General features: G+C 39.5%; 1 protein-coding gene across 7 annotated transcripts in view; it reads right to left on the bottom strand.

Annotated features, from left to right (window-relative positions):
- fgfr2 (fibroblast growth factor receptor 2) overlaps window positions 1-26,025 on the bottom strand; it is a 56,876-nt gene extending 30,851 nt beyond the window's left edge. For 2 of the 7 annotated variants that reach the window (XM_067421629.1, XM_067421630.1), the window contains exons 1-8: window positions 25,488-26,025; window positions 22,593-22,834; window positions 13,626-13,892; window positions 12,947-13,021; window positions 9,416-9,585; window positions 7,485-7,608; window positions 2,006-2,196; window positions 1,572-1,710 (exon numbers count right to left, since the gene is read on the bottom strand). In XM_067421629.1, coding sequence (XP_067277730.1) covers window positions 1,572-1,710; window positions 2,006-2,196; window positions 7,485-7,608; window positions 9,416-9,585; window positions 12,947-13,021; window positions 13,626-13,892; window positions 22,593-22,758 — 1,132 coding nt within the window. In that variant the 5' untranslated portion in view covers window positions 22,759-22,834; window positions 25,488-26,025. Of the gene's footprint in view, window positions 1-814; window positions 960-1,571; window positions 1,711-2,005; window positions 2,197-7,484; window positions 7,609-9,415; window positions 9,586-12,946; window positions 13,022-13,625; window positions 13,893-22,592; window positions 22,835-25,487 lie in introns of all 7 variants that reach the window. The other 5 variants (XM_067421626.1, XM_067421628.1, XM_067421627.1 and 2 more) reach the window with 4 other exon arrangements.
- Between the last annotated feature and the right edge of the window lie 1,947 nt (window positions 26,026-27,972).

Raw genomic sequence — 27,972 nt, 5'->3', positions numbered from 1 at the left:
ATATTTTAGATCAATAATGTTTTTTATTTAATATTTTGTATTGATAGAAGATTTTATGGTACTAAATTATATTTGTGCAGTAGTTATAATCCATTTATTTATGTTTTGACGTTAGACCTAAAACCTACATTTCCAACTTAAACTGTCGTAAATCTTGAATGCTTTGGAGCACAGATTTAAGTTTGGTCTATTTTCAGACGACACATGGAAAATTATTGCCAATAAAAAGTTTAAAACAGTGAACTTCAAAAAAAGTTATGTTTATGAGTTATTGTTATCAAAAAAATTGCAAAAATTATATTTTCCAAAACCCATTTTCCTCTAAATTTGTGAGCCATAAATCTAAACAAGTTTGAGACTGATAACTTAAAAAATTAGCTTTCAGGATTTTGTTTGGGCCAGTACCTAAAGTTTCCACTAGATGAAATTAGTTTCCCATTCATTTCCAATGCGCTAATTTTTGACTGCAAGAAGTGTGACTTTAAATCATGTCCATTATTTTTTTGTATGTTCACATAGCAAGTACCAAAACATTTCCCAAGTTTCGTACCCTTTCGATGAAGTAAAAAAAAAAAAAGTAAACTTTTTCACTCAAAAATGACTGAAGAGCACCAGATGTAGGCAATTCAGTCAATTCAGAATCTATACAAATTAATCCAGTTCAAAATATAAAAAACTATAATAGTACATGGACACTAAAGTAACACCGTCCCAAGTTCCTCGTTTCCTCTTAATGAAACGTTGGCGCGATATCAACCAACATGACTTCGACAAAAAGGAAGTGTGTGTACAGAAGCCGTAGAGGAGTGTATACCTGGAAGCACCGTCAACCAAGCAGTGTGATAGGAGATCCCAATAGAGTTACCCGCCAAGCATGTATACTCGCCCGCATCCTCGAAAGTTACATTAGGCAGGTAGAGCACCTCGATCTCTTTGTCCGTAGTGTTCACACCTGCCGTCTGAGAGAAACAAAGGAGGAAACGCAGGAGAAGAGGAAGATGGAAAAGAGAGAAAAGAAACAAATCAGACCCAAAATACCAAGAGGAGAAAAGGAGATGTTCAATGTTGTATTTCCCATCTACGCATTACAGAAATGGTAGATGTTCCGCTTCGTTAGAGAAGGTCATAAAACAGGAAGAAAGGAAAAAAAATCGCCATAAACGTAGATTGAAAACCTCTGTACCCAACATAGGTGAACCCACCAGATCCTCAAGGGTCCATGCAAACACAAGTGAAGAAACATGGAAAACAAGCCACTGCCTTTCGGAAAGAAAGATTAGAGTGAGAAAATAAAGTGATAAAGGAAAGGGAAAAACAGATATGGGAAGCGTGACACACAACAGGAAGGCAGTGGCAAGGACAGACCAAAGGCTTGTTTCCATGGCTGATTGGCTGGATGGCAGGGGCACCAGGAAAGATCCACCAAAAAAATAAAGAAAATAAAACACCAGACCACACCACCATGGCTCAGCGAAAAATCCCAGGATCACCACGACGACAAAAAAAAACAACCCAAAACACCAGCAGAGGGGAAGGGACGCCGGGGATCAACGTCTCGTTCTTGGTTTTACCTGGTAGGACAGTGAGCCAACCGGACTGGCTGGCTTGACCAATATAATTGGACACCTGGCACGTATATTCACCAGAGTCCTCTTCCGTAACATTGTTGAGAATGAGCTCTTCCACGTTCGAGCTGTTTATGCCCGAGCGCTAGAAGGTGCCGCGACGAGGGACAAAAAACACATATGGGAGTCTGTTACAATCTCTCGCACTCTTCAGGAAGGATAGGAGAGAGCGGAAAAGGAGGGAGCACCACCCATTACATGTCATAAGAAAACAAGGATATCTCCTGTAAGAATAGAGTCTTTGCATCTTCTCATTCTTTTAGAAAGAAATTAGCTGCATCATCTACATCTGAAAATAAAGCATTCTTGTTCCTGAAAAAATGGAAAGCGATGTCTAAATGGCCAAATCAGAGTCTTATAAACATGAAAACCAAGCCTACCTTTAACACCCGGACATAGGGGAGTCCATCAGGCCCGTAACGGCTGCCGTTCTTCACAATGTGCTGCAGCCACTGGATGTGAGGCTGAGCGTCACTGTAAACTTTACAGACGAACCTTGCGTCCCCTCCGACGTGAACAGAGGTGTTGGCCGGCAGGCCTGCTTGAAGAATGGGCCGGTGAGGAGAGCGCTCTGATTAAAAAAACAAAGAAGAATGAGCAGAGTTTAAAAAAGTTTACTTTAGATGTGATTAATCGCGATTATGACACCACTATTATAAATGCCTTTACTGTCACTTTTGATCAATTTAATACATTCTTGAATAAACGTATTCATTTCTTTAAAAAAAATTCTTACTGACACCAAACTTTTGAATGGTAGTGAATGTAGCATTCTACATTTCTGACCGAACATGAACAATAAAGAGACCAACTAGCAACAGCACAACAAACATATTTACTCACTAATGTTTGAAACAACTTTCACTTCCCACGTCTATTAAGGAAGCGTGCATGCTTTTCAAAACAGAACATAATTATATTCATCTTCAGTGTAATTGCTTGTGGGTTTAATTTTTCTAAACTTTTATTAATAATCAGTCAGGCTATAAATAAAACCAGCCCAATTTGCACAGTAAAGGTATACATGAATGTTTAGCTTTCAGATCAGCACACCTACTGTCCTATCAGGCTGCTGTTAAGACTTCACAAAACAGAGGCTGTTGCATTATCTCAGCAGATAAGAGCTGAGCAAACACAGATGAAGAAAGGTAATGTAGGGGGAAAAATAAGACAGATGTCCAGTGTCCACCGTATATCAGCTGCGGTCCCTGTAGCATTGGTGTATCAGGAACATTCACGTTTCATTCCCTTTTTTCCACTTAGACATATGATCAGATATGAGTCGATTAGATATATTTTTCTCCCAAAAGGCCTCAATGATGAGTAAACTTAAGTTAAACTTAAATTAAAGTTAAAAGAGGTTTTCTATTATTAAGACACTCTTCAGTGTTATTTTAGTATCATTGAGAAGCTAATATATTTTTATAGTGCTGTCAAACTGATTAAATTGCATCTAACATAAAAGGTTGAGTTAATACGCACACACACACACACACACACACACACACACACAGCACACACACCTATATATATTAACAAACTTTTATGTTAGATGCAATTAATCACAATTAATTGTTTTGACAGCACTCATTTTTTATAACAGTAAAAGTTTTAGCAATTTTATTGTGTCTGTCATTTTTATTAATGTCTATTTTAAATGAGAGTTTTTAGTTTTTAACAGATGACGTTAAATAAAATGAAAATGAGAAATGTTTCCTAGGCAACTAGCTGAAATAAAATAAGCTTATGCATTTTTTTATATTTTATTTTAGTTAACGTTTATTTTATTTCACAGTAACAAAAATGGTTTTAGTTTTGGTTAACTATAATAATCCTGCTGGAAACAGTTAGAACTACTGAATCACTCTTTCCAAAGGAAAAAAAAAAATCAGAAACTAAACAGATTGAACCGCATTATTAACACTCCTCATTGTCTTCAAAACACAACATTACTCTGGCCCTGTAATTCTGACACGTCTCCTGGTTACCCCGACGTACACAGACACACAAGCATGATGTCACACAGGAGATGTGGAGAGGTCAAGCTTCACAAACATGCAGCGAAGGTTTGCGGGGGATGTAAGAGGATTTAGGACTGAGGGGCACAAGAGGGGCCACAAGAAAAGCTCAAAACAATGGTGCAAAGCTGAAAAAAGAGAAAAAGAAGAGAGGGCTGGGGTTAAAGGGATGCAGAGTATAAAAGATGCCCAGCAGATGGGCAGTGAAAAGAAAAGACAGACAGATGAAGAAGAACAGATGAGAAACAAAAAGTTAGAAAGGGCAAACTTTGCTCACACACAAAGATCTATACCAAATATCCAAGTCAGACTTTGCTTTGGAGTGGCTAGCAAGTGTTTTAGAGGCTGTGTTTGCAATCGCCGCTTATACCCTCATTCACTATTCCCTAAATTATTCCACTAATACGGTCCACTTGAAGGAGTGAATTAAAACGAGTGAGAGAACACTGAGCACGCCGGAAGTGATGCCGCTTTTGCATATTTTGTGCTCGCTGTTAAGTTAGCATTTGAAACTTAGCAGCTCCAGAAGTAATGAAAATATATAAAGGAACTGTATGTAAGAAATGTATTTCAATTAATCATAAAATGGCCCTGATATGTCACTAGACATTAAGAAATCATGTTCATTTCAAATACTTCTATGACTGACAACAGAAGTCTGGCCAGGATATTGTCATTTAAAAGTTGTTGTTGCAGCCCTCAACTGATGTTGATGTTGACATGTTGTGTTTTGGCCTGAAGCTCCGCCCTCCACCTATCGACCAATCACAAAGTCAGTAGTGTTTCTGCATCCGGGTTGACAGATCTGCTCTAGTCATCACAGCTGCAGCTACAAACGTTCCTGCTGATCCTGCAGCCAATCTGGCAACCTCGAGTCAGGGGGAGGGGGAGAGGGATACACCGCTCTACAGTAGGGCTTGAACGACTTCCGATTTTCGACATTTATGTGATGAAAGTCGAGTCGACGTCGACTAGTCGTTGATGATGTCAATAATTAACAAATAAGCCTGAACCTCGAGCTGAGACACGAACTCAGGTCTTTTTGTGCACAGGACAGTTATGGCATATGACACAGCACTGCCCATAAGGTTATTGATCCTACATTATTGGTGCGATTGTTGCACGTATTAGTTTACCGCGATGATTAACTTACGTGTACAATAAGCGTGCATTCTCCCGATCAATTTTGAGCATCCAGATGGTATAATCAAACATGTCTTGTTTTAGCTCACAGAGTATGCATTTACTTGTCATTTTTAACTGTTCAAAACAGAGCCTGCATGTCAGGAAATTGTTTATTCTGTTGCGCACTCTATAGGCCAGCGACTAGTCGACGTCAAGCTTAAAGTGTCATTACGGAGCATTAAGGTCGACTAGTCGATTAGTCGGTGCAACCCCTACTCTACAGTCATTTGAAAGCAAATGCAGTACCAGTTTTGGCCACAATTTTACACACTTCCTTTAAATTGAACTCTGTCACTCTGAAATTGTCATGTATAAATCTTAATTATACAATTTAATAATCAAGTAAAAATATTTTTTTACCTGCTGATAATTAGGCTGTACCCACATTGGACCAGCAGTTTGGAAAATGGATGGATGTGCATTATGGGTATTATCTAGCTGTTGAGCGTACATCGGCTATACACGTGTTATTTCGGAGCATTGTGGGATTGAACAAGTGCACTTGATAATGTCCACTATGGTTTCAGACAACACTACAAATGGCTGTCCGCTATTAAAGGATATAGGGGGTGCTTTCAGACACAGTCATTGATTATGTGTTGCATTATTGCAAAAACTATTGCTAGCCACCTGTGCACTACCCTAACTAAGGAGCCTTCCAAAAACCCAACTGAAAATATGTTGAGTGTCAGATCCTCCTCCAATAACCCATTGAGTCAGCCACAGGTTGAGCCAAGTGCCAGTCGCTTGCCCGCATTCTCCACCAATTCGCAATCGATCGATTACATCATTAGCCAGGCATTTATAGGCTGATCTGGCATCCCGAAGCGAGAGTGTTGAACTCTGGGTAACCTGCTGACTTAGCATACACAGGAGGAGCTGCGTCATGCGATTGGCTGAGAGAAATCAGGGTGGAGATGCACTGAGTTACTAGGTCTGGATGGTTCTTTTACTTTAATAAAAAACTTTACAATTTTTTATTTGCATTTTCAGAAGGAAAAAATTGTTATATTTTGATATATTACAAAGCCCCACACAACATGCAAAAACGAAAATTGTGTCTAAAAATTAAGAATTAGTTCCCACAATTTATTAATTCAGGGCCACAATACTAATTTGAAATTGCAACTAGATTCTGTTTACACTTGAAATAGTGATAGATTTTATTAACACTATGTAAAATTAGCAGTAAAGTCTTTGTAATAAGTGTAAATAGTAGTTAGAAGCTATTTATACTTATAGAGGCAGATACTATTTGCACCTCAGTGTTGTTGTCAATTAAATGGTATGCAATGATAACAGAGTGTAAATGATTATATTTCTAAAATGTATAAAATGGATGCCACCTTATTGGGACAATAAAGCCCTCCATACACCTGCCTAACCCTAACCATTTTATTATTAAACACATATTAGACAGTTTATTTTAAATGTTCAAAAATTTTCTTCAGTTTTAAGGAAAATAAAATCTGATAAGGGCGGATTCAAACTCGACTTGCGTCAAAAGTTTCTGCCATGTGTCTTAACCCTTGACCATTGCTGTTGACAATCCAGCATCTTCCGAAATTTTGTCTATCTAATCAGACGTCAGTGGGCGGAGTCAGTGTAAATAGCCTCTGCCAACAAGGCGGACAATTTGCACTAAGTGTAAATCGACACTGTTAACTAAAATGAGTACTTATTATTAAGCCATGGGAACTAATCCTAATTCAAAACTGTTTTATTTTCCCCCCACGTCATGTACTGTTACTACGACTTAAATTATGTGATATCGCCAAACTTTAGTACCAGCATGCTATGAGTGACAGTAGATGGTGACTGCGTGTGCTAAACTTAAATAAATATATAATGTGGACAAAATTGGCATAATGGGCTTTTGTTGGAAGTGATCTACAGTAGAAGTTCTGCTCTGGAATCTGGCTGACATCCACGGTAAACAGCAATAATTAGTGTCTTTTTGGCTCTTTCAAGTGTCAGCGCTTTGTACTTTGTCCAGCTTTGAAATGCAGGCCAGTTCAGACTGGCGCAACTTTCATTGACCTGTTCGAAGGGTCAGCGAGACTCCGAATCCGGCACAGGAAAAACGTTTTCTCTCTCCCAACCTTCGTTTTTTCATTCTGTCATTTTCATTGACTTCCCAGGTAGGCTAGTCTGACATTAAAGTGAAAAACAACAAGAGAAAAACAGCATAATCCCTTCCTCTGCCTCTTTTCTCTCCTGCTTTCTCTGTGATGAGAGTATTAGACTGAGCCAGACACAAAAGGGCTTTACAGCCCAGCAATAAAACAGAAAAGAAAAACAGAGACCTTCTGAAAGACTGCTTTTACTTAACCCAGAACAGGGGCCCTAAATAGGGAGCACATATATGTGTGTGTGTGAGCCTTCGCCCTTGCATGTCTGCGTTTTGTTCATGGGTGTGTGCATGTAAAAATACAGCTTGGTTCTGAGGTTGGATATTGCAGGTCTACTCAAACAACTAGTGTAGACAGCTATGAAATATAGCCATGATTTACTCCAAAAATGAGGATTAAGCTTTCCAACTCTTTTAAAGCCACATAACAGCGTTGTGTGAAACAATATTCACAATTTTACAGTTTTTAATAAATAAATAAATGTAGCCATTGGTCTACACACATGTACCGTATACAAGACTCACCTACTACATCCAGCGTGTAGGTGTGATTGATGGATCCATAAGCGTTTGTCACCACACAGGTGTAGTTTCCTTTATCAGAGGGAACAACGCTCTCCATGATTAGAGTCCAGTGCTGGAGCCGGACCTGAACAAGAAAAGGAAAAATCAAATCCTCTTTCACAGTTCAACAGGACACATTCAGAACAATTAAGGAAATGTGTTAACCGAAATCGTAGTTGGTTACATTATCTGGTGAACACACAAACACAGGCTCATTCTCAAATTGAATTCAACAAAACTCCAGGTTTAGCTCAGCACCAACTTCGCACCTGTGTGACGACGTACAAAATGGAGGGCAAATGTGACAGCAGCACTGACAGAACAAACAGGAGAGAGAGAAATTGGCCCAGAAGACGAGGGTTTTTCGAGCGAGAGCACCATGGGAAAAGTAATATCGCCGTGCCGACAGACGAGCGAGCTCCCGCCCCCACCTCAGGAATGCAGCTCTCGTGACTGCAGGCCACAAAATCCAGCGTCTCTTCCATGGACACGTTTCCTCCACAAGCCTGCTCTAACCCTCTGTCTTTTGAGACCCATCAAGAAAAAATAAAGGTTAATTTACCTCAGGTACTTTAGTTTATGTACATTATCCAATGATTAATTTTATGAAACGTGAAATTTTAGGGTGTTCACACTTTTTTTTTTAATTATAGGGATATGTTCACAACCTTATTGGTTGGCTTTTATGGCGTATATTTCGAGACGAAACGTAAAATCCAAAACAATGCCGTGTGCTGGGCTAAATGTGCTCGTTGTATGTGTTTAGCTACATATGATGATATGATATTTTGACCATCTGAGAACTCCTGAAGAGCTTATAAAATGTGTAAAGCAGTCAAAACAGCGACAAGAATCCCTCCGTCACACACACACCAAGATCTGCTGTGAGGAGACGCGGTTCTGACGCCTGTACCGAACTGTGATGGACAATATCGCGACTATGTTGAGAAAAAATGGTGTACTTGTGCATTCTGTCCTTTTATGGTCGCATCTTGAGACATCATGTCCTGTTTTTGGTCCGTGTTGTGTTCATATTTCATTCAAACCGCACCAGACTTTGTCTGGAAGGGGACCGAGACCCATCTTACAGCGGTCTCGGTCCGCTTGTTTGGTGCGCACCAGGGTTCAGATGGCAGTTCACACAAAATTAAGCGCACTAACAGATCAATCACACCAGGGTTCGTTTCAATCTACCTATTTCATTAAAATTTTATTTTGTATATTCTAAAATGAAATTGTAATTTTTTAATTTTTTGAATGAATTGTAAAACACATTTTTATTTTTTGCTTACAAACCATATATTCTGTTTTAATTAATAATTTAAAATTTTGAATTTTGTATAGTTATTATTGTTATTAAAAATTATTCATATTTATTAGCATAAACATTTGATTAATAATCACATTTAATCCTATTTCATAATATATAAAGCCAAACTAAATTTATACATTTCTTCAGAAAATGTAAAAAGTAATTTTGTCTGTAACTAAAGGGTTATTCAAGTCTGGATTAGCAAAATCACCAGTTCTTGGTCCTATAGTCAGACACTGAGCTCATGTTTGAGTCTTCAGATCAATCGAGCGTGAGCAGCTTAATCATTAGTGACCTTCAGTGTGGATCAGCTGTGTTTTCAGAGACAAAAGTGCAAACAGACACTGATCGGGGTGCATCGGCCAATCGCCCCACACATCTATTACACTTTAACCAAGAGTCAGTGCTAGACCAACTGTTAACAATTCTCAATTATGCAAAACTGCCCATTCAAAAAGAACACTTAAATCCACCTATTTTGTTTTCTAAAAAGCACTAGATTTTAGGTCTTATTAAATGTATATGGCAAAGACCATGCAATGAGTTCCAATTCCCATGCAGCACTAGTGAAGATCCTTGCCTTGTAGCCGCCCATGCGATCCTCTTGTCTGAAGGGTTTCGCGTTTTTCAGCCAGTGCATTTTGGGCTTGGGGTTTCCCGCTGCCGCGCACCGAAACTTCACAGTGTTGGCCGCAGGGACAGCATGAAGCTTCTTCTCCATCTTCTCCGGTGAGGTCCAATATGGCGTCCCTGCAGGAAAGAAGAAGAAATTACAACCAACCATTTTCCAAATATCAACAACAATCACACTTGCAGTGCACAATATATTTTCTTCGGTGTCAGTGTCTAAGCCTTGAAGATTACATGCAGCTTTGATATGTATCACAGGCAAACTGAAGGTTTATTATCTACACCCCCTCTCTTATCTGCTTTCAGCAGTTCATAGATCAGCCCCTGACATCTACAGTGATTTCTATATCTTTGTTTATGGAAAAACTCAAGATCAAAGCCAAAAACAGTAGCTTTTGGCTTGGATGGTTGAATGAAGAAGACTTTAGTTTGTTTTTAGCCTTCGCTCTGAAGATCAGCATTGGGGTCGTACAATTAATCAATATAAAACATGAAAATATGAGGGTGCAGGACAGTTTAATAATTTATTTAAAAATATATTACAATTATAGTACTCTGATTGTTGTCCAAATCGCACTTGTAATGTGCTGACAAAGCATTTGTCACATTCAATTATTTGTTGGCGTTCATGTGCTTATGAATATATTTGTGAAATATATTTTTTAAATGAAAACTTTAGTGAAACAAACATATACATATACAAATTAAAAAGTTTAAATAAAACTTTTACGTTGAAGTACTAAAGCAAAAAAAATTAAAAATTAAAGCTAAATAAAAATGTATTCAAAATATTAAATGCTATTAATAATACCAAATAACACTGACACAGAGAAATGCAATGAAATGGCAAATCTGTAAAGTAAAATAATTCAAATCCATTTTGATCCAACCTATATTTCCCAACAGAACTAGATCATTGCCAAGAGAGAGAAAGCAGGAGGCGTCTGAAACTCGGCAAGGGAAACAGGAAGCCATGACCACGGATGTAAATCGAAACAGTTATTCACACTCGCGGCACTGCATGACTGCACCGCCCATCTGCTTAATGGAACCCTGCAACTCACAGTGAGCGGCTTAAATAAAAACATATTTCCTCTGAAAATGCACAAGAGAAAAGGAGGATAAAACAAGTCGGTCCAAAAGCACAGTGGCTTGCCAAGAAGGAACTGGACCATCACATCCAATTTCTTTTGTTCGACAGACATGCAAACCGGAAGGTTGCAAATGACTTGATATGAGACGTGTAAACAGACATCTTCCCTTCAGCGTGAAGGCATGCTAATTGGTTTTCAACTTAACGGTTTCTTTCAACGTCTATCTGTCCGTCTGTTTTCTTTCCTCACCGCCCAACTTTTTCATCTCATCTCGTGGGAATTCTTTCGTAACGGTCATTCTCTATGACCTCGACGCCCAGACGGACAGCAGACTACACATCTGTAAGCCTGACTCCTTTTAACTTTGTTAACGGTTCAGGTATTCATTGAGAAATCGAAGATGACCCTCAGACATTGGGGCGGTAGTGTCAGACATCCTGGAAAACAGGTGAATTCCAGTGAAAGATGGACTGACCACTGAACCTTTATTGACATTTTTCTTCAAAAACTCTTGGAATCTGGAAGGGACTATCAACAAATACCATCGTTATCTGCAAGAATCGCTCAGTAAACAGAAACATTGAGACATCCCAGCAGCTAATTCCATCAAATTAAGCAGAGGAAAAACCTCTAGTCTTTAAACAATCCCAGTTATGTCTACTCCAGCACACCTCGTCTGAGAGCAACACAAGAGCTCACAAATAAAAGAAACTTTCTTGTGAGATTGGTGTTTTTGAGACTGCTGTTGTTGAGGCCCCTTTGCACAGAAATATCAAAGAGTTCTGAGTGGTTCAGCTGGGCAGAAATCCAACCCACTGAGCCCGAAACCGCCCCAAGCACAATACTAAACACCCCTCCATCCCTAGCCCAATTCCCCCACACACCCACCTCAACTCCACTCGTACGCGGCCAAAGGCCAGACCTCCAAAGCTTACACAGAAAAGTGCTGGTGCAGATCCAAACCAGAGCCCATTAGCTGAAAGACCTCGCTCCACCCCTCTTTCCAACAACTCTCTTTAATATTTAGTTTTGCACAACTCAAAACAGATTTTGTTGGGTATGGCACTCGTTTCAACAGTGGAAATGTAGTCAATTTCCTTTCCTCACCTGTCATGGCTTCTCTTTTACATACGGTTCTCAAAAAATATGAGGAAATTAGAGATAACCATGACAAAAAATTGGAAACTAGAAAGCTTTTGAACTTACGGTCCTATGGTTCCAAAGTCAATTGGTTTTTTCAATGCATTTTGAGGTCTCAAAGTCAATTCGTTTTTTTCAATGCATTTCAATGTGAAAAGAGGTCTCAGCAATACCCCACCCTTGGTTTTTTAAGCTTTTATGTGATGTTAAATAGGTTGTTGTGATGGGACTGCATATGTCATTGTGGACATTAAACGTCCTCAACTAATAAGTAAACTCATCTACTCAATAGTCAGCCTTGAGAATATAGTAGTTTATGCGATAAGGTGCATAACTTTCCTTCTGGAGAGTGTATTTAGGCTTCAGAATTCATAAAAGTTGGTCACATAGCTTATTTTCATCAATAATCCCCAAAATGTTGTCAAAGGGAACCAGGTAAGCAACCCAGCAAGCAATTTTGCATTTAAAAAAAAGTCCAAAAACAGCCCTGACTTCTAGGCTAAAACAAGGCAAAATTTGGACAGTCAGTGAAAAATTAATAGATGTCTAACCACAGCCCAAGAATAGACTAGTCATCAATTGCAAAGAAATGCAACCTTGTAATCACTGCTGACTTTGCTTACATGATGGAATATCATACATCCCGCACGTTATTTTAGCAAAAACGACAAGCGGGTTACTCAGGGCCGGACTATATCGGTTCTATAGATAACCGAGACGGTGAAATGATACATAAAACTTGCAGAGAACTTACAAGTTGACCAACAAAAATACATAATCTTTGCAGCACTCAATTGATTAACAAGGCTTTTATATATACTTTTATTCTTCATTAATATTCTACATCTTCACATTTTGCCATTCTCCAAATGGAGCCCAAACTCTTGAAACTCTCTAAATTACAGATAGGCCCCTAATGGACTAGCTACCTGAGAAGGGGAGGGCACAAAGACACAAAGGATGAAGGAAAGACAGGGCCGGGAATTCGGGGAATGTGACTGGAATTGCTTGATGACACAGTTAACATCAGCCTCTGCTTCAGTCTTCAGAGTGTTGTTTCACTGACAAAAATTGCCTCGGTGAATGTAGCAAAACAACGAATACTGTTTCACAGAACAAATATGCCAAATGTGTTGCATCTACAACTAGCACTTGTTTATTTTCTCTAAAAATCATCCTAAATAAAAGTGCATTTCACATGGTACTTTGTGAAAACTGGTGATCGTCCCTAAAGTCCTGATACTCACGCATTTGTTCGCCGTCCGCCCCAATATCGTCCGATCGCTCCGTGTCGTCCTCATCGTCACCGGATGAGATGGCATCTGCAGAGAGTACCAGGAATACTGTAACCTTGTGCTTTGTTTCTCCTCCCGTCACAACACCTTCACACTTATGCTAACTATCATTATTCAGTTATTAGCTATTTTTGACACATTGATATAAGCTGTCTCATTTCGAAGACTGTGCCCTCCAAAGTTCGCATTTGTTGGTGGATAAATCAATGAGGATGTCTCATTTCAACAGTAACCAATATATCATTGAGTGGTGAGGTGTAAATTACTGTAATTTCTTTCTTAACTTGCAATATAATGAGCTCTTTTCTGAAATGAGGCGGCGTCAATGACGTATGTGCAAACAAATGTGACCTCTGAAGTGGGAAGCCTTCAAAATGAGACACACCAATAGTAACGACAGCGTTAAACTTGCCAGTTTTCAGTCAATATCATATATATATACTGTAGACTTAAAGACTACATCGTCCATCTCACTGTATTGTAAAGTAAGCAATGAACTGTAAAAATACATTGAAAATAAGACAAACAAAATAAGAAAAAAAGATTCATAGCGCCGCGAACGAAAACCCATCTGCGAATATGAAAGTCTTAATCTGCCGATGGCGCCCCCTGTGGTAGACAAGCGTCTCACCTGTAACATTTACGATGAAGCAAAGCGCGTCGCTGGCCTGTTTGCCAGCAGCACTGCACGCATACAGGCCCGAGTCCTTAGGGGTGGCGTCGCGGATCTGTAGCCACTCCTGATCTATGAACGTGCGGTTGTCAGGCCCCAGCGAGGAGCCGTCTTTGGTCCAGATGATGGCGGCCGCCTCGGGCAGCGGGCAGTTGAGCTTGAGCAGTTCACCCGGGTGCACCGAGCACAGGGTGGGCTTAGAGTTTTGGATTTTGGTTGGAGGCTCTGCAGAGCGAAGAGGAAAAGAGAGGAGGGCAGGAGAAAAGGGGGTGATAGGGTGCACAGAGGAAGAGAAAGACAAAGAGCAAGAGTGTAAGACGAAAAACACTGCACCAAAATAACATCCCTAGAGTGACTAGTGAGAGTGTGAAGAAGAGGCTTCAGAATATCCATTATACAATAGCTCACCCAAAAGTATAAATCTATCCCAAATAAAGACACCCCAGAGTGTCCCATTAGCTGTAAATTGTGTATACAGAGTGTTTCTGGAAGCATGCAGCTGTACCAGAGGGAAAGAGTGTGGCATTAGCAGTGCGTTGACGGGAAAGAGGTGCCAGTTGAGAAATAGGACTCAATATTTGTTCATTTCATAAACAGAGCCTTCGGTTTTCCTTTCCCTGTCATTTCAACCTCGACCTCACACATTAGAATTAAGCCATTATTGCCGGTTTATTACAGTGCTTTGATTACTCTCTCTCTCTCTCTCTCTCTCTCTATATATATATATATATATATATATATAGTGTATATATATATTTATATATATATATATAAAAACACTGTATATGTATATTAACTTTTTTGCTCACCAGCCACTGTAGCTCGTGGTTTTCCAAAGTTACTTGCATTTTTACTGGCCACAATTTTGACATTGACACGATGGGAAAAAACTACCATATATTTTTTTTTGACATTATCTCATAATGTGTGTGTGAGTCTGTGTGTGTGAGTGTGTGAGTGTGTGTGTGTGTGTGTGTGTGTGTGTGTGTGTGTGTGTGTGTGTGTGTGTGTGTGTGTGTGTGTGTGTGTGTGTGTGTGTGTGTGTGTGTGTGTGTGTGTGTGTGTGTGTGTGTGTGTGTGTGTAAAACCCATATTGGTTGACCACTAGTTAGTTCAAGCAAAACATACACTCTATATCCATTTCAATTCACCTGAGATTTCATTCAGAGCAACGCCAAGACAGACAGAAATCAAACACTCAATCAGTTAGTCAGAATGAGCAGTAGAGAGAGAGAGAGAGAGAGAGAGAGAGAGAGAGAGAGAGAGAGAGAGAGAGAGAGAGAGAGAGAGAGAGAGAGAGAGAGAGAGAGAGAGAGAGAGAGAGAGAGAGAGAGAGAGAGAGAGAGAGGAATTCAGGAAAGATAATTTATCTGTTTAATTCACTTGATCTTTTTGGGTAGAACGATAAACAACGATTAACACTGCACTGCAGTCTGCATAGTAATCCTAATGGTGCCTTGATGTTGTTGCACACTCAAATGAGGTCAAAACTTCCTTTCTCAAACGTTCTGCTATAGAAGAGAACGGTACAATCTGTGTGAAACAACACCAGCACAGATATTACATTTCTGTGCAATTAACATAGCTGGATGATTAAACCCAGACCACAGAAATGCTGCTCAAACCACAATCTCGCACCGACAAACACATTCAGCGAATCCCCAGACTAATTGTCCAATAATTTGTCAAGTACACCATGGTCCACTGTGATAGCATAAAAGTGAATGCAAATGCATTGTCTCTGATTCTGGAAGCTTCTGGCTCTGTATGAAGATCTCATGTTTCTACAGTACTAACAATAACCTATTGCATCTGGGCGGAAACTATGAATTAACACAGACTAAACAGCTTTATAAGTGTACCAAAAGACATAAACATTGAAAGCGAGAGGTATGGAAAAACATGGTCAGACTTGTCAAGAATCAGAACTAATCAGACACTCCCAGCCCTTCCTGTAGTAACACACCTATCTTCCTGCACATTCTTGTCTTGTTGTGAATGTGTGTATATTGAAGTGCACACGGCAGGAAGGGAAAGTCATATGACTTGCGCTCAGTCCTCAAGGGGGTTGGAGTGTGCTTGAAGGTCTAAACTCTCTCCCCAGGCACGTTGCCCTACACACGTTTAGTTCCTGTATTGTTCCTTTTTTTCCACTACTCCGGAAACAATTACCTTTTCCTTTATGCCTTCCGCGACTGTGCAGCCTTAAAACGAACCCTGCCGTTGATTGATGGGACCGGCATTCATTGCCTTGCTCTTCCGGAGGCCTCTGTTTGTCCAACTGTTATTTAACTGTAATTGGCTGCGTATTTCCCCCTATTGTACAATTAAAGACAACCTGAAAAAAAGAGGCCTGCTCCCGCTCAAGTCCTGTTGGAAGCCAACACATGTGGAACAGGGTTTTTTTTTTGTTTTTTACATACACTCTTAGGAAACTCTGTAGGGTGACCAGTGGACATTCAAGTCTCACTAAACTTTTAGTATATAAATAGAGAGCAGATAAGATGCTAATAGCTATTGAACAGCTACAAGCGATTAAGGAGTGCAAAAGATTAAGCCGTGCCTGTGAAAGTGGAAAAAGCCATGCAAAAATGCAGAAATAAGCGAAACGAGAGACAAAAGAGCTCTCCAACACATTCAAATGAATATGGGTTTTGTGCATGTATGCATTTGGCAGACACTTTTATTTCAGATCGACTTCCGGTGTACTCAAGGTTTATTTTAAATGTTAACGCTTATTTTTGCTCCTTTTAAATGTTTAAATTGTAATGCTTTACAGTAAAATTCCATTACTTAACATTAGCTAACATGAAATAACAATGAACAATCATTTTTTTATAAACATTTATTAATCTTATTGAGTAAATTGAACATTCATCAAGTTTCATCTGTTAATATCATTTAATGGATCTAAGCTAACATGAACGAGCAATGAAAAGTTGTGGTTATGTGAACAAGCGATAACAAAGATGGATAAATACAGTAACAAATGTATTGTGAGTTGATGCATCTAATGTGAACTAATGGGACCTTATTGTAAAGTGTTACCACTTTTATTTATTTCGTTTTAATCAGTAAAATTCCCCACGTTGGCATTGCTAGCACCATGCCTTACCAGCAACATACCAGCCCTTTAGTTGATCAAACTATCAACTTCATGGACACTTATCACACTGAAAAAAACAGCTTCATAACTCAAAGGTTAAGAAAACTTCTCACGGCACTACAATAAATTTCGTCCGTTCTGGCAAGTCAAGAACTTAGTAAGATGCAACCTCATCGTCTTTAAACTTTTGACATGCTTTCATTCTCTTTATTCTTCAGGTCCAGTACATCTGTTCTTTACCATCAACACTACCTCCTGCTCTTCTGGTTTGCTCTTTGGCCTTTCACCTCTCACCCTGCCAACCGACCCCCTGCCGTCCACAAGACACAGACCCTCCACAAATCCACAACCTGTTGACATCCTGAAAATTCCAGATTTTTCTTCATGGGAAAGGTCAGAGAAACATCCTACTCTGCCACAGTAAATGTAGTCTTTTCCTTGTGTGCTGAAACAGGAATAATATATTACTGGGATAAAACACACACAGGGCGAGCCTGCAAACTCAGTTTCTCGAGGTGTGACTATCTGTTCTCATGTGTTTATTATTATCAAACGTCCTGTCAGGAGTGACGGATACGGACTGTCTCGCACTTCCCGTCCACTCCACCAAGTCTCATTTTTGCCTCTGCTAGAACAGATAATTAGGCTCTCAACCAAACTGTGACAGGATCCAGTCTGTCCAATTCTCACTCTATCATCCTTCTGTCTCTGCCAGCTTGGACATGGAATCGAGACCGCTGTGCACTTCACTGAGTGCTCGGGTCAATAGGATGAGATGAAATGGCTCTCTGATAACATTAGTATACACCCTATTCCGGCTTTCCAGGATTTCCAAACCAGGGAGTTGCAGACATCTAGATGTTCATGATGGAACTGGTAGAAATGCTGATGCCAAATGAAATTCCATAAAAATGCCTAATACTTAAACTTAAAGAGACGCCCAAAAATTTACTCACCCTCGTGTTGTTCCAAACCCGTAAGACCTTCATTCATCTTCAGAACACAAATGAAGATCTTTTTAATGAAATCTGAGAGATTTCTGTCTCTCCATTGACAGCTATGCCACTTTGACGCTTCAAAAAATCCATAGAGATAAAAATAATCCATATGAATTGAGCAGTTTAGTCCAAATTTTCTGAAGAGAAACAATCGCTTTATATGATGAATTAAAGATTTTATTCACATATCAACTCACATCAGTTGTGGTTAACGGAAGCTCAAGCATGTTCGCTTGACGTGCGAGAACCAATGAGGTTCATTCCTGTTACGCATCACGTTTGGGTTTCCGCAAGAACCAATTAGGTTTGTTCTCATGCGTCAAGCAGGTTCAGATGAGCTTCTGTTTATGTTCGCCAATGTTAATATGTGAATAAAAGTGTAAATTGAATCTGTTCATCATATAAATATATCATGTCTCTTCAGAAATTTTTTACTAAAATCTGGACTAAAAAACATATGGATTTTACTATGAACTTTTGGAAGCATCAAAGTGGTAGTTGCGCATCAATGGAGGGACAGAAATCTCTCAGATTTCATCAAAAAGATCTTTACTTGTGTTCTGAAGATGAACAAAAGTCTTACGGGTTTGGAACGACATGAGGGTGAGTAATTAATGATACAATTTTCATTTTTGGGTGAACTATTACTTTAAATTAAAACATCACATCAAAACTATTATCATTAATATGATGGCCAAAATCTTAATCTTGTAATTAATTCATTATTTTGAATGAACACAAAGTATTTGTTGTTAAGTGGCTGCTTACAGGCCAAAGTCACCCTAAAGTCTTCATGACATTCTGGTTCCTAGATAAGCCTCAGAATCCTCCTTCAAAGTCTAACTCTCATTATGCACTCATTTTAATTCTATAGGTCAAAAGATGTGAAACGGGTTTAGTAGTTATAATGGGAAATGTTAAAACAGTAATGGTGAAGTTTTCCTTAGCAAACACCGTTAATTAGATCACCGGGGTTCAGAAGACAAGCCACCCGCCCCACACAAGTTCACTCTACACAAGCTGTGCATTCGTCCTGTTTCCTTTCACGTTCCCCTCCTTCCTTATTTTCTCACCCCTTCCCGTTTTCTACTCCAGTTAAATCCCAACACTCTTCCGTAGCCGCTCCTTTTCTTTCTTAATCACAATCGCCTTTCAAATTGTAATTTCTGCAAGCTTTATTGTCATGACAATAGCGTGCCCAGCCAAAAGCACAGGCCTCTCTCTCTGAGGCGCCCACGGCAACAAGCATCCGGACAAATCTCATTGGCCAACTTTCCCTCCAAAACCTCTGGAGTCACATATAAACACTGGAATTTGGTGGTGGATAGATAACTTTAAACTTTATTATATAACCTGTTCCTATTTCTGCTATTGTGCTATGTGCTATGAATTATGCATCAAAGCATCTTGGGGAGAGGTGTGCTAGTTAGTGCTAGTAATGGATGTAAGCGAATAAAATGAAAGATATCATCAAAGTTACCCGTTTTATATTAAACCACATTGTTTATCAGTGGATTCCAATTAAACAAGTTCACAGTACTTGAGGTCTTAATGTACTTGCTAGAATTTTAATTTGGGTAAACTTTCAAAAATTGGTTGGCACAACTACAGCTAGTGAAGCTGAGAAAACTCAAAAACGCTTTACAGCCAGTTGCTTTATTATCTTTTATTTTAAGTTCGCTCAACTTTTAGTTTTTTTACAGTGCACCCAAAACATTTTAGCAACCATATAGTTAAGTAGGGGAACATTTTGCAAAGGAAAAAATACAACAAAAAACACTGCAACAAAATAAAATAAAAGCCTTTTAGTTTGTTTAATGGGAGAGTGAGGCTTTAGTCACCCAAGAAAACACAATAAACAAAGGGTGTGAGCTGACACTTTTATTACAGAGACTTACTAACATGATTTAGGAACGTTTAGTATAAACAGAGAACGATTCGCCCAGGAAACCCCCTTCTGTATTCAGGTGGACACTTTAAGACACGCTTACGCAGACTGAGCGACAGGCTGAGCATCTCTCACAGTTCTGGCGTTACGGGTTTGGGTATTCTCGTCGTGAACAGGAACGTCTGGGTTGCGAGAGAACAACCCTCAGGCTAAAATCTCAGAGAGAAAAGAATTGGGGACGATTCTGATTCCGGAAACAGAGTGATGGCCGTAAAGATTCGCTTGGATCTCCAGCCAATGTTTGAAACATCATCAAAGCCCCGTTTGACTGTGTCTAATTCTGTCCAAACCAACAGGGCACACACACACACTAAACACCAGCAGAACCACTCCAATGACAATAAATAAATCACACAATCCAAATAACAGTGATCCGAACCAAGCTTGTGCGATTCCACATTTTCCACCACTGGCCATACCTCAGGTTCCAACCACAAACCTTATGGGCCGGCAGGGAAAAAGAGAATAAAGGGCGAAGATCTTCAACTCTATTGTGCTCTAAGCCCTGTCAGATTACATTTGATCCAAGTTTGCTTTCCCACACTTTCACAATGTGTTGTTTTCCAACCACTCTGAAGATTTCAACCATTCTCCCAGCCTTTATCACGTCTAAAGAGAAGCGACGCCTGTTCCACATAAAACTAAGTAAGCAACATTGCTGATTCAGGAAGGTAATGTAATACTTCTATCATATACCTCTCCCTCAACAGAAAGACTAGCTCATGTGAAACTCTGTAGGAATTTTAGACTGATATGCTATCTAAAACAATTACCCCTCCCAAAAATGCAACCAAGCCCTTGGTGGGCTTTGCATGCATCAAGTGGGTGTTGTAGTCTCCCTCCAGGGGTGGGCGTTTAATGGCAGGCTTTTTTTGTCGAATTGATACACATACTGTCCTTTGGTACAAAGAGTAAACATGTTTAGCACAACCCCCTGTAAGCACCCAACTACTTGAGTTGCATCTGTGCAACAAGAAACTGGTGTAGCTAGTGCTCTCCACCTTTCACCAAAACCTCAGAGCCTATCCGCATCACATGACTCCACTTGAGCCACTTAATCCTCATCACATGACCTCTCATAATCTTCCATCATATGATAGGAGAGAAAAGTGCAAATCGTCTTACAAAGTTCCACAACATAGAGCACTTAGCATTAGATGAAAAGTTAAGCATCTGACTTTGGACAAAAGATCACCGGCAGAACAATGCTCTGCAATATTGTGCAACAGAACATCTTTTGTGTTTAAGACATTGTTGAGCGAGGCTTTACTCTTAAAGGAACAGTTCATCCAAAAATTTGAAATTAAAGCATTTCCTGCTCTTTTTCACACAACGGAAGAATAAAATGGGTTTCAAGTATAAAAAGCAACATACAAATAGTCCATTCAACTTATCTTTATATCTTCATTGAAAAACAATTTCAATTTCTCACACAAATCAAAAGACTTACATAGTTAATGAGCTGAGCTGTGTGGACTACTTTTAGTGCTTTTTTGTTCTTTTAGGTCCAATAATGGCCTCAAAACATATGCTTTCATTGAATTGGAAAGAGCAGAGATATTTTTTTATATTTTGCTTTGTATTCCAAGTAGAAAGAAGGCAATATGTGTTTGGAACAAGATAAGGGTGAGTAAATAAAATCAGGATTTTATTTTAGGGAGAACTTTCCCTTTAACCCTATTGTGGGCATGTATGGACCTCTTTTAACCCTGAGGTCAAAGGGTATCTGGATAGTGTTGGTTGGGGGGTTGGGTAATGGCTTTGCATGATTGTGTTTGACAACTCTTTAATTAACATAGTGATTACAGCTAGAAGAACAAAAGCAGACTTATCCAACACAGCAGTTCCCATTACCTGCTGGCTCAAACGTAACGGGCCACTTGGCCTATAACAGCAACAACAATCACAAGTACTAATGGTATGGAGCGATGTGGCAAAATTGGGCCAAGATATGCCACTGTGGCTGAAAGTGCCAAAGAAGCAAATAAAATCACTTTTTGAGAATGAAGACGATGACAAACCACATCCCGTTAAAAGGAAGTCAGGAAACCTCCAAAAAGAGTGAATCTCTTGTTTCATATTAGTTCAAATCTGAAAGCATGTACGGTTTATTTTCTTCCCAAACAAACTAATACGGGTTGGTTTGCGTCTGCATGCCAAGCTTGCTAGCAGGTTTGTGTGTGGTCCTCAACTCTGAACAACATTAAACTCAGACAGATGGAGAAAGAGAAAATATGGGGGGAGAAAGGAAAAGAGACGTTACGACTGGAACCACAAAAATCCTAAAAGCGACTCTTTGGAATGAGCTGTTGTGAATATACCATACGGAAAATAATTCTATGCGTTATAAAACCTCAGGGTTCGCAGTTCAAAGACGCCAGATATATGCTTAAACCACTTTCTCCACATAATTATCAGCGTTTCAAAGATGTGCTCCATGCAAAAGAAGTACTTCCTAGGGTTTGCATACAGCAACTCATAAAACCTCCAAACCACACTTCACTGCAAACCAGCACCTCCTCAGAACTTTCCTGGCTGTCTTGAAGGGCTGAACACAACCGTTTATGAAAAGCTAAATCCCATAAATCTCCACTAACTAATGATCTATAAAGCAACGAGGAATCCTACCTTTTACCACAAGAAATTCCGCTCTGTAATGTTTTGTTTCACCCAAATTCCTTATTTTCCCAAGACTTCCCCCAATAAAAACAAAATATTTTCACACATAGGTGCAGCTGTGTAGAAGACGGTGATTGTTTTTATAGCAATTAAGAAGTGAAGAAGCATCTGTTTTCGTGTCACCAATGAACTATTGAGATTTCCCCTGCTGGGAATGATCTTTGTATGGGACATCCATCACTCATATTCCTTACCTTCAGGTTCAATCGTGGTCCTCGTCGACGGCCTCGCCACAGACGCCGTTGCCAGAGTCAAAAGAAGGAGCGCACCCAGAAGCCACCCCCGGGTGGACATCCCGTCAGCAGAGGGTGTGTCTCCCCATCCCCCCCTCCTCGGCCTCCCCCTGGACACGGATCCCATCTGAGGGGCTCCACCAAACCATGAACTGCAGGCTGTACGGTCGGTCACTCACTGGAATTCTCACCGATCACCTGAGCTGAGGAGGACGGCGGAGAGGACAGCAATGGTTCAGGTTGTCCCCCAAGGAGAAAAAGAAAAGATAACAATTAGAAAAACATTCCAAATCCAACTCCCAAATCCCAACTCCTGCAAAATCCACAGCACAGACCCTAAATATCTAATCTGACTATTACAGATCAATTGATTCTGAAGCGTAACTTACAGATAGTGCGTAGGTCTGTGCTTATGGTGAGCATAGATAGAAACTTAAGACCCACGTGTCAAAATGCTGTTAAACGAGCCTTGCCACAAACATACCAAAGCTCTGATGCGTTAGACCTACCTACTACTGTCTGACACCTACACACACACTACAGCCGACAAACACCTTCATCAGCCACTGCCTCAACAGCTACCTGCAACTTTTGTTAACTTTAACTGTCCAAGAAGTGTACTCATCCAGAGTGAGTAAAAGGGGTGGCAAATTCACTCTGGACCCTTTACAACATCCAGGTCCACATCCTTTTAACTCTTGCCGTCTGGTCAACACTACTGAGCACCAGAACATCCTGAAAAGTTTCTTTCCTCGGATCATCTACCTCATATAAATGTCCTCAATGGGCAATAAACATGCAATACAATACACTATTTATACTCATATTTATTTAGCATGCCATATATTTAGCATTGTTGATTTAGCATATTGTTTATTTTTAATCTCTTATCACTTTGTTATCTGTCTTAAGCAATGGAAGCTTTTGTCACCAAGACAAGCAATAAAGCCTTTTCTGATTCTGAATTGACAGCCTAATAATGTAAATGTAATCTATCTATCTATCTATCTATCTATCTATCTATCTATCTATCTATCTATCTATCTATCTATCTATCTATCTATCTATCTATCAGAAGTTTAGAAATAGTTACCATAATCAAAAGGTTAATTCAAACATTCAAAACAAGACCACTGAAATGCCATTAAAACCGCGGGAATCAGTCAGTCAGTGAACACGCGCACGCCACTCTGCAGATCTGGCGCGTAAATGCGCTATTGATCTGTTCTGTGATCGTGCGCGTGCATTTTGAGAGATGATCGACGGATCCTCTGCAGTATTATTAATGCTCCAGTTTCTACCGTGAGAGGTGAGCAATGCAGGGTTTGATGCGGATGAGTTCGGATTTAAAGCACTGTAGTTGTAGCTCATTTCTAATCATACCCCATGTAAAGAATAACGTGTTTGAAAATGAATGCACAAGTACGCGAGGCGCATTTCTGCTTATGCTGGATAGGCACAATGAGCGTATCCCCGTCAGTGCTTCCCGAGTTTGCTGCATGAGCATGGTTTTGGAAAATATTTCCCAATGCAATACATGACGTCACCTTTAGAGAACTTTTCTAGCAAATGCATTGCTTTCCGCGGCACATAACGAGTGCACGCGCAATCTGAACCCTATTCACATTCAAATCAGTAGCCTACACACACTGCCAATAACGAGACAAACACTGGAATTAGCTGTACTGTCGTTTGATTACCTTTGAATTGTTACTTGAACCTATTCGTTCTTTATTGAGGCCATTACCAAACGCAACCCTAATGAGTTCATCATGATTATATTACGGAAGACGAACTAGATCACTTTGCGAATGGGCAGATTTTATCATTATCTCTTAATTAGCATCCATATTATAATTAGAGCTAATTATTGCTAGATTTTTACAAATAACATTCTACTTTATTTCAAAACATATATTTAAGAGTTTATCATTAAAAGTCTATTTGCAAGGAAATCCAAAACCCAGTCCTTTATGATAGCAAAGTATACACTCTAAAACAAACCTATGCCAATATTTTGCAATTTTTATAAGATGTTATATTCGCAGATTTCAAGGCATGACACCTGAGGACACTTTACCTGCCATTAAACGACACTTTTAATGAAGAAAGAAAGAAAGAAAGAAAGAAAGAAAGAAAGAAAGAAAGAAAGAAAGAAAAGTAAAACGTGTGCCTAAAAATCCAATTCGATGTTCTAATTACAAATGATTGCAGTGTGTTATTATGAATGCATTCAAATTCTCAATTTGATCATGATACTTAATTAGGAGGAACTACAAGGCTAAGTGATGATTTGGGTGGATTTAATGAGTTTGAAAATATTTCACAACTACAAAAAACGTTCATTAAACACCCCACACGATAGACAACCGATAGTTATGATTATGTAATGTTATGAATATGTAATATAATGTAATATTTTGTATCACGTATTACATTACAGTTTGGCTTGCATTTCTCGTGTACAATTATAGGCCTGAATTTTAAAGGGATTTTTTTTCATAGAGTAAGTGTAATATTTGATGTTTTATAAAAAGCACAGACTCTTAATTTTGCATTTTGCGAGTTACTTTTAGACATTTAGGCGCACTAAGTGAAACGTTTTGATAACCTTTGTGACAAGTCTGACAACTTTTCATAAACAAAAAAAGTTATGACATATGAAAGTTATGATTTTTCAGTGGTCCACATAACAGTTACATGCACGTTTGTGCACATTTAATTTTATATAGGCTATAATTAGTATATTTAAGCGTTTTAATATACTGTAGATTTGCGTATTGCGTAAAGTTGAAATGGCAACGCTAATGCCACAATAACAAGGAAACCTCCGCATTGAATATTAAAGTAACTTACAGAGAAGGAGCAGATAGTGAACTTCAGGATCCGCATTTAAACTGAGAGCTCATGGGCCGAGTCCAGACAGGAATGCGACCAAAACTATTCCCTATTCCCCCAATCCAGCAGAGCACCAACGACAGGATCGCATGCCAACAGCGAGCCACTGATAGTATCCGTGCGTTTGTGTAAATCCTTCCAGAGGAGAAAAAAATGACGCGTCCCAGCAACTTTTTTTCGTCCGTAAACCAAGTTGTTGTTGCTTCACCAAAGGGCTCGTGCAAACGCGCTGCAGTCTTCAGCTACAAGATATGCAACACAGAATAAAACATCCATCCCAAAATACACATCCAGTGACATGAGCGCAGTCTCTGTGGATACTGGCTGTTCTCAGACGCTTTGTCAGGTTTACTGAGATTTTTTCTCTCTCTTTCCAACCCCCTGAAGAAATGTCACTCCCCCCTGAAACCCGAGACGTTTCCTGGCCGATAGTTTTTGGACTCGGTCTCTCTCCTCCAATCGCAGACCTCAGAGCTCGGGCTCCCTGCGAGCTCAACCAGTTCTGCGCAATCCTCTAAAGTTTGTCCGGAACTGGGGGTCTCCCGATCTCCCTCCCCTACACGAGCTCCAGTGCTGCAGAATGCCATTCATTCACTGCAACAGCGCCACCTAGTGGCCGATCTGTCTGAGTATTAACCCTTTAAGGGGCTCGGAGACCCCAGGGCCATTTAAATTGCACACATGCTTGGGTCATGACACTTTCCATTTCACTTTTAAGATTGAAAGAAAAGGGGAAAAAACTATCATGCGAAGAATGTCTTTAAGTGTTAGTCTTTAACATTGTGCCGTGACGTCCCAAGATTCATTTAACAATATTTGTCGAGATATACTTTCCCTTCTCAACAAGGCAACAGGAGCTGATATTATTAAGCTATGACAAATCTAACAAAACAGAGATAAAAGGATTTTAGTGTGTGACAATCTTTCAAAAATGTGGTCCAAACTATAAAAACTACACTACTTTAGTATTTTATACTCACGAGGCTGCATTTACATGATCAAAATCTTTGAAATATAGAATGATTTCTGAAGGATCATGTGCCACTGAAGACTGGAGTAATCATGCTGAAAATGCAGATTTGATCAAAGGTATAAATTACATTTTCAACTATATTTAGATAGAAAACTGTTATTTGAAATTGTAATATTATTTCACAATTGTACTGTTTTTACTGTATTTATGATCAAATAAATGCAGCCTTGGTGAGCAGAAGAGACTTTTAAAAAAAACTTTTTAAAAAAATCCTTTGGCCATTAATATTATTCTTATTCATTTTTTGGAAGAAAGTCTAAACAAAGTCTAAAAGCCTCAAACCATGCAGTATAAACACTAGCTTAAACTATATAATATAATATATAGGTAACAAACTAAATGAATAATAATACATTTTAATAAATAATAATAAGACTTTTCTTTCTTTTTTTAAGCAAAATCATAGAATTAAGCTTTAAAGCTTCTGATTAATTTATTAATAATTTCTGCTTTTAAAACTCAAAAAAAAAAAAGACAGTGAGATGCAATTTTTCAGCAGTTTTTTCATATCCACAAAAAATGATTTCATTATTTACTCTATTGATTAAACTACCAATCAAGCAGCAATATTTGTATTCATATTTTAATATTATTATTTAATTTCCTTTTCATTTCGGTGTAACACGGAGCCCCTAAACTAAGGGACATCGTGGTGGAAAAAAATTAGTTTGGAGGAAAAATAAAAAATGCTTTACATTCTCTCGCTCTCGGAAAACGTTTGTGTTCCTTCGAGCAACTTTGCGTTTGCTCGCAAAACCTTCTTAACTCTTTTTGGAGCAAACACAACGTCTCTCGGAGGATTTGCATTTGCGAGAGAACGCAAAAGCATTGACGAATCATTTTTCCTCCATCTCATATTTTTCCTTCACCACGTCCCTTTTAGGGGTGTCGTACTGTAATGATTTGTAAAAAGAATTGAGTAAATCATTTCCTTTAATCTCTGCACTACATATCATCCATGCTGTTGCATACGGAGCCTGTTCTTTTCCCAGCATTACTGGCTCAGGCTGATAGACTCCCTCACGCAGCTCCCCCATGGAGCCCTCTGTCTCCCAGCGCTCACACGGGGAGGCTCCCTAATCAATGACCCCTAAATGTCATAGACTGAGGGGCCCCCTGCTGCGCTCCACACTCCCCTTCCAAACTGTCTTCTCCATTGGACAGGCCCTTTTCACCGATCCGAAGGAGAAAACTAAAGAGTTGTGGAGGAGAGCTGGATTAGGAGAGGAGGAGGAGGAGGAGGAGGGAACTGGGGCGAATACGCCTCAGCCTCTACACCAGGCTGCCCGAGCCTCCTGTTTTTTCCCCCTTCCTCATAAAAGAAACGTTCCCATTCACTCCGAACGAGCCAGCTAATAAGGCTGTTAAAGAAAGAGAGAGGTTCCTCTGTGAATGGGGCCTTCGATCACG

This window comes from Pseudorasbora parva, chromosome 17, assembly GCF_024679245.1.
Source record: "Pseudorasbora parva isolate DD20220531a chromosome 17, ASM2467924v1, whole genome shotgun sequence".
NCBI classification, from domain to species: Eukaryota; Metazoa; Chordata; class Actinopteri; order Cypriniformes; family Gobionidae; genus Pseudorasbora; species Pseudorasbora parva.
This window is presented reverse-complemented; position numbering and strand designations above follow the sequence as displayed.